Source organism: Denticeps clupeoides, chromosome 19 (genome assembly GCF_900700375.1).
Source record: "Denticeps clupeoides chromosome 19, fDenClu1.1, whole genome shotgun sequence".
Lineage (NCBI taxonomy): Eukaryota > Metazoa > Chordata > Actinopteri > Clupeiformes > Denticipitidae > Denticeps > Denticeps clupeoides.
In genome coordinates this window covers 2,963,409-2,976,875 of record NC_041725.1, presented here as the reverse complement: position 1 = coordinate 2,976,875, position 13,467 = coordinate 2,963,409, and the positions used below count along the sequence as shown (strand labels likewise).

Below are 13,467 nucleotides of genomic sequence, written 5' to 3'. Positions count from 1 at the left end.
TGAATTCCCACGGTAAATAAAAAGCTCTGCATCTCACAGTCACAAACTCCACCAGTGGTGAACGGTAGCTAGAGACTAACACAGAGTTGGTCTTACCACACGGCGCTGCATCCAGGGAATGGACGTTCGATAATTGGACGGATGGGAGAGCTGGCCTGCTAGGATTAGCATTTAGCATTTTTCCGACGCTTCTGGCTCCTCACGCAGCTCTTGCGGCAGGCGTTTCCATTTTCCCCGATGCCCTTGTGTCTTTTTTGGTGCGTAGTGGGGTGCGTAGTAGGGTGGTAGTAGCCTAGTGGGTAACACAGTCACCTATGAACCAGAAGACCCAGGTTCAAATCCCACTGTGTCCCTGAGCAAGACACTTAACCCTAAGTTGCTCCAGGGAGACTGTTCCTGTAACTACTGATTGTAAGTCACTCTGGATAAGGGCGTCTGATAAATGCTGTAAATGTAATGTAAATGTAAAACAAAAGAATAAAAAAAAATCACCATTTTGAAACCAGGGAGGCTGCTGCAAGCTACTGTCGCGCCGCCATATTGCTATCTACCTGAACAACTCTCAGATCTCTCCTTCTACAACTGCAAGACTCCAGTACTGCTTGCCTGGTCCCTCCATCTCTGAAGGTAAGAGGAAGACTCTTCTATGTCTTGGCGCCTCGGTGGTGGAATGAACTTCCCCTCAAGGTCAGAAAACAGTCGCTGCGTATTTTCAATTGGCAGATTAAGACCGTCCTCTTTCAAGAATACTTAGACTAAATTGTAACTTTCTTATAGTCTGACTTACGGTTGAAATATCTACAACAGAGTGAATAAAATGATTATATTAATGGTTTTGGTCCTAGTGAACTAGAACTGATTACTTCATTGATGGTAGCATGCAAGCCCGTTGTAAGTCGCTATGGATCAGGGCGTTTCCTTCCTGGTTTGGGAAATAACATGAATTCTAGGGTATCACTGGTGGGAAAAAATGTTTCAGTTAAACAAGTAAACACTAGTAAACAATGCATTTATTAAACATAAGCACCCTAAATATGACTGAATGTAAATTTCTGAACGTAAAATTCATGTTTTGAATGTAATGAAAAATCGATTCAACATTCAAAATATATAACTTCATTTTTAATAATTCTATTTTGTTATGCTTATAAATAACTCAAACAGTGTATATGGAGATATTAGTTCACAAATTGGGGTGTCAACAGTTTTGAATGGACCTGTAGGAGTGGTGCATGTGAGAAGAACAAGGGAGAACATCTGGCAGCCGTGTAATGTGGGCTGCTTTTTCTTCTTTGAATCCAGCATTGAGCAGACAGTTGATGTAGGAACAGAAATGAGATTCTAAGATGCACTAATCCTAAATACTAAAATACTAAATACTAAAAAGTGAGCGATAGGGGGGGTCTGTTGAAATGAAATAAACAGACAGTCTTCCCAGGAACCAGACCTGGTCACAAGTGTGATGGGTTAGAAGGAGGAGAAATGTTTGTGTTTGGTCTCTGAAATTAATTTGCTCATAGACATTCTTGATTTGAAAAATTTTATTCAACACTTTGAAACTTTGTATTTGCTGACAACAAAATGGTTTATTTATGGCATATGGCTGAATGTTGTTATGCCCATCATTTATGGCTTGTGTTTTAGGAATTGTGTTATCATGCTGTATTTGACTTGGTATTAAAAAATATAATATAATGAAAGTAAGCTATATTGTATGCATCAACCTTATCATGTAGATCAGGAGTGAGCGCTTAAAGAACTGCTGTGTTATAAGGTGCTTGCTAGCCAAGCATAAGTCAGTAAAATGTAAATGTGCAACAATGCAAGGTTGGAGTAATAAAAAAAACAATGTCCTTCATATAGCCTACAGTTGAGTCAAACAGCAGCTATCCCATCATGTAAAGTGCACATGAACATGCACATTGGAACCATAATGCATAGGTTATGTTAAATATGTGGAACAGCACATGAAACATTGAAACATGTCTTAAAAGGACGAATTAAAAAATTACAAAAATAAAAAATATATTTTAGAAAGATGAAAAACTACTGAAGAAAAGACTTTTTTTTTTTACATATGTGACACACAATATATGTTCTAAGGTTTCTCTTGCTGCAAACTGAACATAAGGGCTGCAGATTCAATTCAGCTTTTAAGGTGCAAAACAATCATGTCCTATGATGACTTTATTTACCATATATGCTTAATCTCCCTGTAAAGTCAGTTGTGGTCATGAAAATAAATCTCCTCTTTGCACAAACGATGCTGCGACTTGGATAAAGAGTAGGTGGGCTCAGGGTGGGTGGATCCCTTAGTGACAGGGTCTCTTGTCAAACAGTTTGGAAAGGCCATCCTCGAGCTGCAATAGCTATTTGTTCCCAAAATGGGCAAAGGCCCTTTTTGGCCAGATGTCACTAGACCAATAGAGTCTTTATTGCTCTGTGAACTGAAGGTTTTTGGAAATTCCATCATCCGCTTTCTTTTGTGTTTTTTCTTCTGTTGCAGCTCTGACAGAGACAGAAGGAATGGGTTTTCAGAAGATGATATTTTTTCGTGGCTGATTTCTTTATCATGTAACGAGGCCTCAGCTTTTGTCATAGCTTGAGTGCTGATATCAGAATTGTCCCATGGCTCTGATTTTGGCTCTCCCTTATCCCCAGTATAGCTGTCAATCATAATGGCTGAATCTTTCACGTCCATTTCAGCTTGCTCTAGATCTTCATGTTCCTCAGTTTTAATGAAGTGTTTCTTCTCGTGAACAGCCCGGTGTGCAGCAGATTTACAGACTTTAGGGCAGTACTGGCAGCTGTAGCCTTTTCCAGACTTTTCTAAGTGCTTCTTCTCATGGCTCCTCTTGGTGGCAAGGTATAGAAAACGCTGAGGGCAAAAGGAGCATCTATAACGTTTTTCTGTACTGGGCCCTGGGGCAGAGTTGTCAAAACAGGAGCCATCTTCCATGCAACTTTTGCACACAAACTCCCTGCTCTCATCTGCAAGAGGGCTCCCAAAACTGGAAGCATCCTCTGGAAGGCATTGCTTACCACATGTCTGGCAAAAGTACTGATGACAGCTGATTAAATGCATTCTGAGAGAGGACTCATTTGTGAAAAGGCCCTTACAAATGTCACATGCATGTGTTGTCTTTGGGCTGTTACTTCTTAGACTTCGTCTGAGATCGGTGTTATGAGCTGGAACACTCATATCCGAGCCAAAGCCTGTTTCTGTCAAATTTTCACTCAGCTGTGGGGAAAACATTCTTGCGTAGTACTTTACAGACTTATGCTGCCTGTGTTTGGATCGTAGCTTTTTGCCTTTCTTTTTAGGCTTGTATGAATAATAGGGCCGCCACAAGTTGTCTCCAGTGTCACGATCATTGAGGTCATCATACGGCTCATTCTCTAAGGTGGATGCTGTAGCCTCTGTCCTCTGACAAAGGCTTGAGCAACCAACGCCCTCATCTGAAGTGCGGGGTACATCTTTCCCCTCCATTTGGTTCCAGATTTTCCTCTTTCTTTTCTTCGGGAACAGCTTGGACCCTTTAATTTTACGCCTAATAATGGCTTCATTGCCTATTTTTACAGTTATCTGACAGAGAGGAAGGACATGGCTATCAATGGATGGACCTGGACAAGCAGGTTTAGCAATGTATGTCTCTGTTTTCCCCCCAACTGACTTCTCTTGTCCTAGACTTTCTGTTCCTGGTAGAAACAGTTGGCCAGCCATGGCTTCAATGGCTGAAATGTTACCTAGCCGGTTGCCCACACGTTCCGTTGAGGTGGCAGAATTCACATCTGGGAATGTGGTTTTGTGCGGTGGAGACTCAACATTGTGTCCATGAACCAAAACTGATGACCCCTTTTTCCTCTGTGTTCCAGAGGGATTGGTGTATTTGTAATTCATTAGAGATGATCTGCTGTTCTCAGCCTCAGACAGAGCATCATCTTGCTCTGTATCTGCTGATAAGAAATCCTGTGACTGCGGCATGTCTTCATCAGAATGTATTGGAAGTGTCATGTTTTGGTCAAGTGGCTGGCCGAAGCCGATACGAGGCATACCAACAGCCATAGTCTTCGGTGTGGCCATGAAAGTCACAGGCATGGAAAACAAAGACTGTCCACCAACACTTTCGAATGGAGAGGTGGGAGAAGTACGGCCAAGAGCAGTGGAGAATGCCTGGTCATTCTCATCCTCACCGTATGTCTTTCTGTATGTCTTGTAGCGCCTCTTTCTGAACTTCATGGGTAAGAGCCTGTAGAGCTTGATGGGATAGACACTGTTCTTAAAGCCACCGTTAGCTGACTTTTTGTTCACGGCCAGCCTTGGGTCAATACCATGGAAGGCTTTCTGGTGGTTTTTCAAGATGTAGTATGTCATGAAGGTCTCTAAGCAGAAAATGCACTGGTACCGGCGCTCTCCTGTGTGCCAGATTTCATGCTTGGTGCGGTACTCAGCTAAAGCGAAAACTTTGTTGCAGTAGTGACAGGGATAGGCCCTGTGCCATGAGTGGACGTTCTCATGCCTCTTTAAACTGGACAGTGTGACATAGGCCCGCTTACACACACTGCATTTATGTGCTCTTTGGGCTCCTTTCTTAACCCTGTCCAATTCACATCCGTGCATTGCAACGGGATTCTCTAATGTGGGGTCAATGGTAAAACTATCTTGGAGGTCAAGCGATGGCAGAGATTGCGTCTCTTTTAGATGTGACATCCCATTTGAGTTGTGGTCAGTTGTGGTTTCCTTGTCATTTGGCTCCAACTGAGGTGGACTTCTCTGAGCTCTATTGCACACTTGTTCATGGTTGCGTAATCTCTTTAAGTGCATAAATCTCCGGCAGCAATATTTACAATATAAATGACTGACAAACCTCTTTTTGTGTATTTGCATGTGCAAGGTGAGAAGTGCTCTGTTGCTGAAAATGTTGGGGCAGTACTCACAATGGTATTCTGGGGTGTCAGGGTTTTCATGGGGGCTAAGAGATGGTGGTTCAGGCTCTGTAGGGGAAGGATTCTCATCAAGAGGATCAAGCTCTGAGACTGGGTCTGTCTCAGGTTCAGGGTTAATGGCTAACAGAGGGCGTGAGCATGCTTCCTCATCAGGGCTCACTACAGCCTTCTGCAACACCGGACAACTGTCAGAGTTGAGCACAGGAATGCTGGGTGTGTCAGATGGCGTGGAAATACTTTTGGGGGTTGCACAATGAAGTCTGTGTCTTTTTTTAATTGGACCAAAGTTCCGGCATGATAGGGTTCGGGGTGATACTGGAGTGGGCCTGTTTGCTTTCTTATCACTCCCTTGTCCTCCTTCACTGAAGTCTGTCGACTTGGGTCCCTGGCTTACAGCATATGAGTGCTCAGATAGTGCCTGTGTAGTCTCGTTCTCAACACTGGGGACACTTGGAGCTGGGCAGCCAGATGGAAGGTTTCCCATATCGGGTGACTGGCGTCCACCATTGCGTGAGTCTAGGGGTGTGAAAGGATTGTTCCCAGCGCCTACCTCTGTAATTGAAAATGCATTAGTTATTCTTGGGCCTTTTGTACAGTCAGATTCCTCCAACCTAGGAGTTTCCTTCTTTAATGAGCTGGGATTGGAGTTCTGTTGCTGTTGGTTTCCTAACGCTTGACCTTGCAAGAGACCTGAACCTTGCCTGTCTTCCATAAGTTTTTCCAGAAATGGAATTCCCAATCTTTTTCCAGCTGCAACCAATGATTTTGTGTCCTCTGTACTCAGTGACGCCACCTTGGAGCTGTAAATGAAGTTAAGGATGGTGGCAAAGACCTCAGACCTGAGGTCTAACAGCTCCAGAACCTGTCCTGAAGTGAAGATCTCTGGAGAAGTAAAAGCATTACGGAAGTATCCACTGGTCGCAGCAAGGACATTGCGGTGTGCCCGGAACTTGACATCCTCCACCACAATGGTGACATCACAGAACATGCCTTGGGAACGCTGTTCGCTCAGCCGACTCAAGACAGTTTGGGGGTGTGAGCTGTCCATAAGTCCTCGGGTACTGGGGGAAGACACAGTCATCTGCAGATAAACAGGCAATAATAAAAATGTTATTACAAAATGTTTGATTTAAATTCACTTCATGGCAATCTTTCATTAATAGATTTGTTAATACATTGTTTATGAAACCACAGGCTGAAAGGTCTGAACTTGCTACTTTGAGACACTAGATGGCAGTAAGAGTCTTTTGCAAGTCTATATCATGACACCGTCTACCAGCTGACTCATAGATCATAGCCGTGTCTGTTTTAAGACAAGACAAAGGCCTGAATGCAGATGTAAGGCTGAGTCTGTGTCTATTTTATCCCACTGAAGAGCAGGAACATTCATGCAAGCATTTACTACAAAACCACTAAAAACATTAAGTAACAGTCTGGACTAGATGTAACATAAAATGTGAGCAAATATTTAAACATTGCATGTGGACAGTTGTTCTTAGTGCTTGTTCCATCACTGCTTTCTTCCTTTGTGACTACATAAAGTCATGTCATGTTATAAGGTTCTCTCTAGCCTGTGTGTGTTACAGCAAAACACCTGGACACGAGAAAGACGACATGGACAGAAGGCCTCTGGCACCGGTGAGTGTCAGAACAAAATGCCAGCTCATATGCCAAGACACTTGTTTCGGAGGGCACAGATCCAAGGAGAGGTTCACTATGTCTGAGTCATGAACATCCATAGAGATGCCGGGATTACACGAGAAAAAGAGATGTAACAAATACACAATGATTCATGCACATAGCAGTTCTCTACTGATTCTCTGCTATTCTCTGTTCCATACACCATTTTTGTCTTATTTGTAAGTGACCCATGGGTATAGAAAGAATTGGCATGGGCAAAACAGATTTATGTGCCATTTTTTCATCCTGTCTTGTCTTCAACACATGGAGACCGCGTTTTCCATCGGTCCAAATGCATATCTGTTTTTTTTTTTCCCTACTCGTTATTATTTTTATTTTCCATTCCAGCTGTACTGTGCCTGTGAGGCAAGTGGACCTATGAGACCATACATTTCATCAGCATAACTGACGCCTACACGCAGGTTCCACTGAAACCCAAGGAGCGTTTGGTTTGAACATTCACACCACCGAGCGAATATGTTGTCAGTGGTAGGTTCCACACCTACGTAGGTCTGACCCTACTATACGACAACCGTTCTCATTTTTCCAGACAGCGACTCAACCGCTGTTACACCAGTAAGGCAGAGCCAAGATCATCTCAAAGTTACGAGGAACCTAATTTTCATTCAGTTTTGTCCTGCTGCCCTTTCACATAGCAAGTCAGAAGAGAGAACAGGCGTTTGTTGTTGAATTATACAGCACACAACATTTGATTTGTTATGTCCCTCCTGCCAATGTGTCACGGGTGTGCTACGAACACACTTTTTTCCGCGTTGTGCTATAACAAGGCTGTTTCCAGCGTGGCAGCCATTTTGCGCTGAGCAGATATCTGTTGAGGCAAAATGGCCGGCAAAGAAAGACAGGGTCTGTCTTCTTTTTTTTTTCAGAGGTTTGCCCAGCAAAATTAAGCATTTAACATGTTCCCTTTCCCTAACCTTTCTCTTTCTCCTACTTCCAGGGTCCTGCCCTGCACTGTTTTATGGTTGGTAAAACGAACGAGGTAAAACGACTGCTCCGAGCCGTTCAGTTTCGCCCAGTGCATTAGGCTTTGTGTCAAATCAAGACAGAAAGTGATAGAAAGAAGTGAAACTACCTGCAGCCCAGCAGATTCACATGCCTCTGTCATTGAAGTCTATCGCATCTCTAATTGTATTATTCATTTGCTTGTTCAAATGTGCAATTGTGTCTTTTGCACATAGTCCTGCATCAGCACCGCTAACATGTTGTTTTACTGCTCACCTTTCATTTCTGCTGCCGCGTGGGCTTGGTTTGAAAGCCCCGACGCTAGTGGGCTAGCGGAACGGCTAGTGCGAAAAGAGGGCGAGCGAGCGAGCGAGAGAGGTAAAGCTCATCTGATCGCAGAGAAAACAACCGCCTGCCTCCCTGTCTGACAGGCCTCCGTTGTCACGGCAACATGCTGTGGCGCAGCACTTATTGGAATTCAGATGAATTGCAAGCGACTGGATGTGCCGTCCAGGGATTTGCTGCACCCATGGATGGAGAGCACCGTGCAGCCCTTCCGGATGGAGGAGCGTCTTTGTTCCCACCACTGGGCATGTTTGGGTGCTCATCAGTAGTCGGCAGATGCGTTGTAACCCATTAGACTACGTTTGCTCACGGTCAGGGAGAAAGGTCCAAAAATAAGGCTTCTTGCAAGAACTCATGCTCGTAGCTTTTGCAATTTGCATGATAATTGCACAATTTGCTTTCCTTGACGCCTAAGGATCATGCGGAAATTTTTGCAATTGTCCTCAACGGATGTCTCGTTATGTGCCACACCCAGGTTCATGGTGCCCGAAAATGCAATGCTGAACTCAAAAGACCAGAAAGCGAAATCCTGCCCTACGCCCAGACACCGAAGAGGCGAGGTGCACGGTCGTGTAGGCTTCAGCAGGAGCTGTCCATTCCAACCACAAGCGAAAAATACTCATTTCTGTCCTTGAGCTAGCACCGAAGCAGCAGAATTAGCCCACGCCATTGACGGCTTCGTCTGGTTGTCAGAAAGCAGGTAGTAGTTTTGGAGGGAAAAGCATGCAGAACGTACCTTTTTGCCAAATTAGAGAAAGCGATGTTGCGGAGGGCGTTCAGAACGAGACCTCGTGAAGTAGCCCTCCTCTACAGTTTGTGTTCTTTACTGTAGGGAGGTAGAAAAAAAAAACGGTTTTGCAAACTGCAGGCGAAAGTGTGGCAGGTTTTTTTTTTTTTTTTTAACACTCGCTGCTGCACAGTGGTGCTCGTGGAGGCTGAACGTCTATCGCCTTTCCTCTTTTCACTCATGCTTGCATGCTTTCCCCGCCATCGCTTGTCTTTTTTTTCCCCTCTCTCTTGCACTCTTTCTCTCTGTTTATGTCGCTTGCTAGTGCTGATTGCTGTCCCTGTGTCCTTCCCCTCTACCTCCCTCTTTTCTCCAGCCCCAGGGGTGGCTCCGGTGTCTCCTGCTCTCGACGTGTCCCCGCTGCACAAAATCCGAGCGAGCTCTAGCCCGCGCTAGACCTTAAAAATAGCCCGGCTGGGCTGCCCGTGCGGCAGGAAAGGACTGCACCCGCCAAGCAGGAAGCGGCAAGTTTATTAAGCATGGCTGAGAAGCGCCGAGAGATGGGGGGAAGAGAGAGAGAGGAAAAGCGGGGTGAAACATCACAGGGACGCGGTGTGCGTGCGGAGGCACGGGCGGGGAGATGCCCTGGCAGCGAGTGACAACGTGTCCCACTGACACGACGGAAAACACGACAACAGTCGGCATTGTGCGTGGAGCTCCGGCGCCTCTCCATATGCCTGCTTAACAAGGGACACAACTGGCAGCCAGCGGTGGGGGGAGAGGGAAAGCGGGGCGGTCGTGAGCACCAGCAGACGTCACACTTTATGGAGGTCTCTCACTTTTGCTGCACCCTCCTCGTTCTCTTTGTCCGCTGCTTGTGCAAAAGGCGCATTTCCCTTCCACGAGCGCGAAGTGATAGGTTGGGGAGTGACGTTGTAATGCAACGTTCGTGGCGCTCGTGAAAGGGTGTGCCGATATTGTGCACTGCAGCTTGATCGATGGAACCGACTGCCGTGAAGCCCATGCCCTCCATCCTCTGAAGACGAGACGGGCAGGACAGAGCAGTACGGAGAAAAAGGGGAGGTTCACCTTTGTCTCGGCCATTGAACGACGCAAACATGGAGTCTGGATCGGTGCTGCAGAGGGTAGCAGAAACGGGGGAATAAAGAGGGAGGGGGATGGAGGAGAGAGCCATGGGGGAGGGGCGGAGTCACATCCAGTCATAACTGGGGAATCTCCACCTGCCAGACGTAATGTGGCTTCGGCTTCGGATTTTGGCCTATTTACCCCAGTTAGTTCGAGACTTTTCATGTTTTAGTCCTAACGGACGCTGTGCTGCAGAGAGGCGCTCCCTGTTGAAAATAAAGCACATCGAGTCTCTTCGCTGTGGACGTGGCAACAGTTAGCATAAGGTGCTAACCGGCGCAGACTGCGGACTGCTTGGCGCCACAGAGCTCTAAATTCGAACAAAGATCGTGTCCTGAGATGCGGCCAAGCTCGAAAGCACTGTTGTACGGGCCATGCAGGATCTTTTAAACGCTCCAAAGTGTAGCATAAGCACTTGAGAGCATTTCTGGTGGCCTCAGAGGCCTTGTGGGTTATATTACATTTAAGAAAACAGCAGATGTTCTGGAAAAAAGTTGGACTTTAGATTAGCCCACTTTGCATTCACGTTGAATTTGTTTCGTTTTCAGCTACCAAAAAAGCGGATCCACTGTGTTGAGAGCGAGAAAGGAACACTCACCTTTACTTTGCTTCATGAAGGCCTACAGTGAGAGCTGATGAAACTTTGATACGTCTGCGTCAGATCTGATAAAGCATCGTCGCAATGGGGTCAAATTTCCTGACAGGTTTAGCACACATCAAACTGAAACTTTTGTCGAGAATAGCAGGCGGTGGTGGAAGCACTGTGTAGTACACTGGGTTTCGAGGGGTTCGCTATGACTAGTTGGTGCCGATACAGCTGGCAAACGGTTTATGTGCTCAGTATTCAGAACACGCTCAGTCGGGCCAACATGTTGCATTGCTGTTGCACTACCGGTCTCCAAATGCAATATTGTCATCATCATGATATACAATGAATGTATTTATTGATCTACATGCCTATTAAGTCCTAATTTCCCTTTGCCTTTGATCATAATTGTAACTTTACCATTGCGATTCCTTTCCAAGACAAATTAAGATCTATATAAAAGATTTTACCCCTGTGTCCTGGATTAGCCACATGGCCTTTCTCTGAAAATCGATTTATTCTAATACCGCTCCTCATTTGAAACGGCCACCACGCCTCTGTTGCCAGCCAGCCATTAGCACTGACCTGTCATTTATTGAACATGGCAGGTGATAATAAATCAATGCAGAGTTAACAACAGTAAAAAATAACATGGCCGTATTATAGTTCTGTCATTATGTGTTTTTTGGTTGCTCGTATGAATTTATATTATTTCCGAAGAGCAAAGCGAATAAAATGTATGTATGTGTAATGTATGTGGTATTAGCTTTTTGGGCTGAATGAGTATGGATTGCACTTCTACCTGGCAGCTTAACAGGATGATTTGAAAATGAGTGCGAGTATCAAAGTGAGTATAACATCAAAACACACACACACACACACACAGAAATTCATAAATGCAGAGAAGAAGGCTGTTCCAGACCTGCTGTTGTATGGTTTTACGCGGCGTGTACTGCTCAGGTAATGAATTCCGGGGGTTTGTGGCAGCTGTGTGTGAAAAGACTGATCAGGATGCGATTTGTGTGAAATGCGAGGGTGTGCTTGCAATTAGCGTTTATAGGATGACGGCCCTAACAGTTAACGGTTAGAACTTTAAAAATAAATTGTCCCGACTCGTCTTCAGATCATGAAGCCCTGTTGTGGCGAAAGAAGTGCTAGTCTCGTTCTGAGTCAGACTTAAGCACATTCGAGAGGTACTTTCCATCATCAATCAGTCCATTTCCTCTCCTCTGCCCTGCAGATCAAAGCTTTTTTTCCCATAATAAGCATATCATGTGAAGCCACATCATATATTGCCTCTAAAATATGGACTCAGTAAGTAATCAGAAGGTCTAACGTTGCTGCCGAATGTCAACAATGGCGTCTATTCATTCGAATAGATATTATTAAAATGTATTGAAAAATAATAAGCCTGCTTTTTTTTTGGTATGACGCACACAGCTTGAATCTGAAGGCCTCAAACACAGAGTCCGTACGCCAGAATTGGCCCGGAGGCACAAGTTACTGACTTAATGACGAGCGTGGAAATAACGTGAATAGACGACGCGTGGCCTACCTGATGTTTGTTCATGTTGCTTCACAGAAGATTTCTCCTTCTCCAGTCTTCTTCTTCTGCCCTTCCTTCTCGAACGAACCACAGCCGTATAGGAGCTGAACTCTTGTACCCCCTGTGGGCAGGAAAGAAAAATTCAGTAACAGATCCTTTTTTCTTTTTTTTTTTTTTAATCCACCTCTTTTAAAATCCACAATGCAGTGTCGTTAATGTCATTCTCAGAACGGATCCCACTGACGTTCTTGCTCCACTGACACGCGTTGCTCATGTAGTGTATTCCAGATGGGTCAGAAACACACACACACCCACACACACACATCAACGCGCCTTGGAAGTGTGCCACAGGCTGCTCTTACTGCCTGGTCTCCGACACACTCACGGCCTGCATAGCAACTCGAAGATCAGCATGGAAGAACATGTCAAAGAGGGCCACAAGCGGACTAGATTTCATTAAAGCACCAGCCTGGAGTCTGCCGATCGACCGAACTCACTCCGGTGCTTATCGTCGGAATGCGGGTTGTTTTGCTTGGGCCGTACTTAAGCCCTTGGGCACGGGACCAAAAAAGGAAAACAACACTGCAATTCCCACAAGCCACTGCAGCCTTCTTTTTTCAGCAGCTACTGACGGCAAAAGAGCTGGGTGGGGGGAAAGCGAGAGCTGAGGCCTGCGCCGATCTGGTGGGAAAGAGAGCATTGATAATGCACAAGCCTGCAACTGTGTGTGTGTGTGTGTATGAGTGTGAGTGTGTGAGTGTGGTGCGCGCGCCCCGTAAAACAAGCCGCTCTGCGCCCACACGGCGCAGCCGTAGCTGCCCATGGATGTGGCTAGCTTGGCACGCACAAACACAAGCACCCTGCAACCCCACTGCCGGTAAACGCCGAGCCGTCCTGAAGGCCCCGTGTCGCAGTTGCTGTGGAGATAAGCAACCTCGTTCTCCAAAAGCCTCCTGTAAACGTTCCAGAGGGTGAAAGAGTTTAGTTTTACTCATGCTCTCCTGCTGCTATCGCCCATCTGGTCCTGAAAGTAAAATTTACCTCTTTCTCCCTGTCCTCTCCTCCTCCTTCCCTTCCTCCTCGTCTTTGGAACCTCTGGCTAGTTTTTGCTAGTTGGACCTGGTCTGGATCGGCCTTTTTTTTTTTTTAATCAGAGGAAGGCACAGGAGTCAGAGAGAAGGAGACAAACTTATTCCTCTGCCAACAGACCTGATGGAGCTCTTCTCTCCCCGCTCCTCCCGCCGGTGCCGGGCTGTGGGTCTGTGGCGGGCCGGCCAGCTGGCCCAGGCAGCGCGGCGACTCTCAGCTCTGCTCCGCTGCGAGCAGCCGGTGTGCAGGCCGCTGTCACTGCTGCGTCACACCCGCTGCATCGATGATGGTCCAGAGAGGGAGGGGTGGAGGTGAGGGGGAGAGAGAGAGAGAGAGGGAGAGGGAGGGAATAAGAGAAGAGTGAGAGAGAGAAAGAGAGAGAGGGTGCGCTTCCCAGACACAAAGTAGTGACTAGGCCGATCCGAGTCTCTGCAGCAC

General features: G+C 46.0%; 1 protein-coding gene across 5 annotated transcripts; it reads right to left on the bottom strand.

Annotated features, from left to right (window-relative positions):
* Positions 1 to 1,526: 1,526 nt before the first annotated feature.
* Positions 1,527 to 13,467, bottom strand: zbtb38 (zinc finger and BTB domain containing 38). Of its 5 annotated transcripts, XM_028961987.1 has the most exons (6): positions 13,150 to 13,467; positions 12,982 to 13,074; positions 12,125 to 12,893; positions 11,950 to 12,061; positions 11,317 to 11,381; positions 1,527 to 6,028 (listed from the first exon to the last, which is right to left on the bottom strand). In XM_028961987.1, exons 3-6 carry the CDS (start codon positions 12,263 to 12,265, stop codon positions 2,222 to 2,224), a joined length of 4,125 nt encoding a protein of 1,374 aa, XP_028817820.1. In that variant the 5' UTR covers positions 12,266 to 12,893; positions 12,982 to 13,074; positions 13,150 to 13,467; the 3' UTR covers positions 1,527 to 2,221. The 5 variants fall into 5 exon arrangements, with proteins under 5 accessions (XP_028817820.1, XP_028817825.1, XP_028817821.1 ...); XM_028961992.1 differs by lacking the exon at positions 11,317 to 11,381 and adding an exon at positions 8,672 to 8,761 and having other exon boundaries at positions 11,950 to 12,893; positions 12,982 to 13,465; XM_028961988.1 differs by lacking the exon at positions 11,317 to 11,381 and having other exon boundaries at positions 11,950 to 12,893; positions 12,982 to 13,465.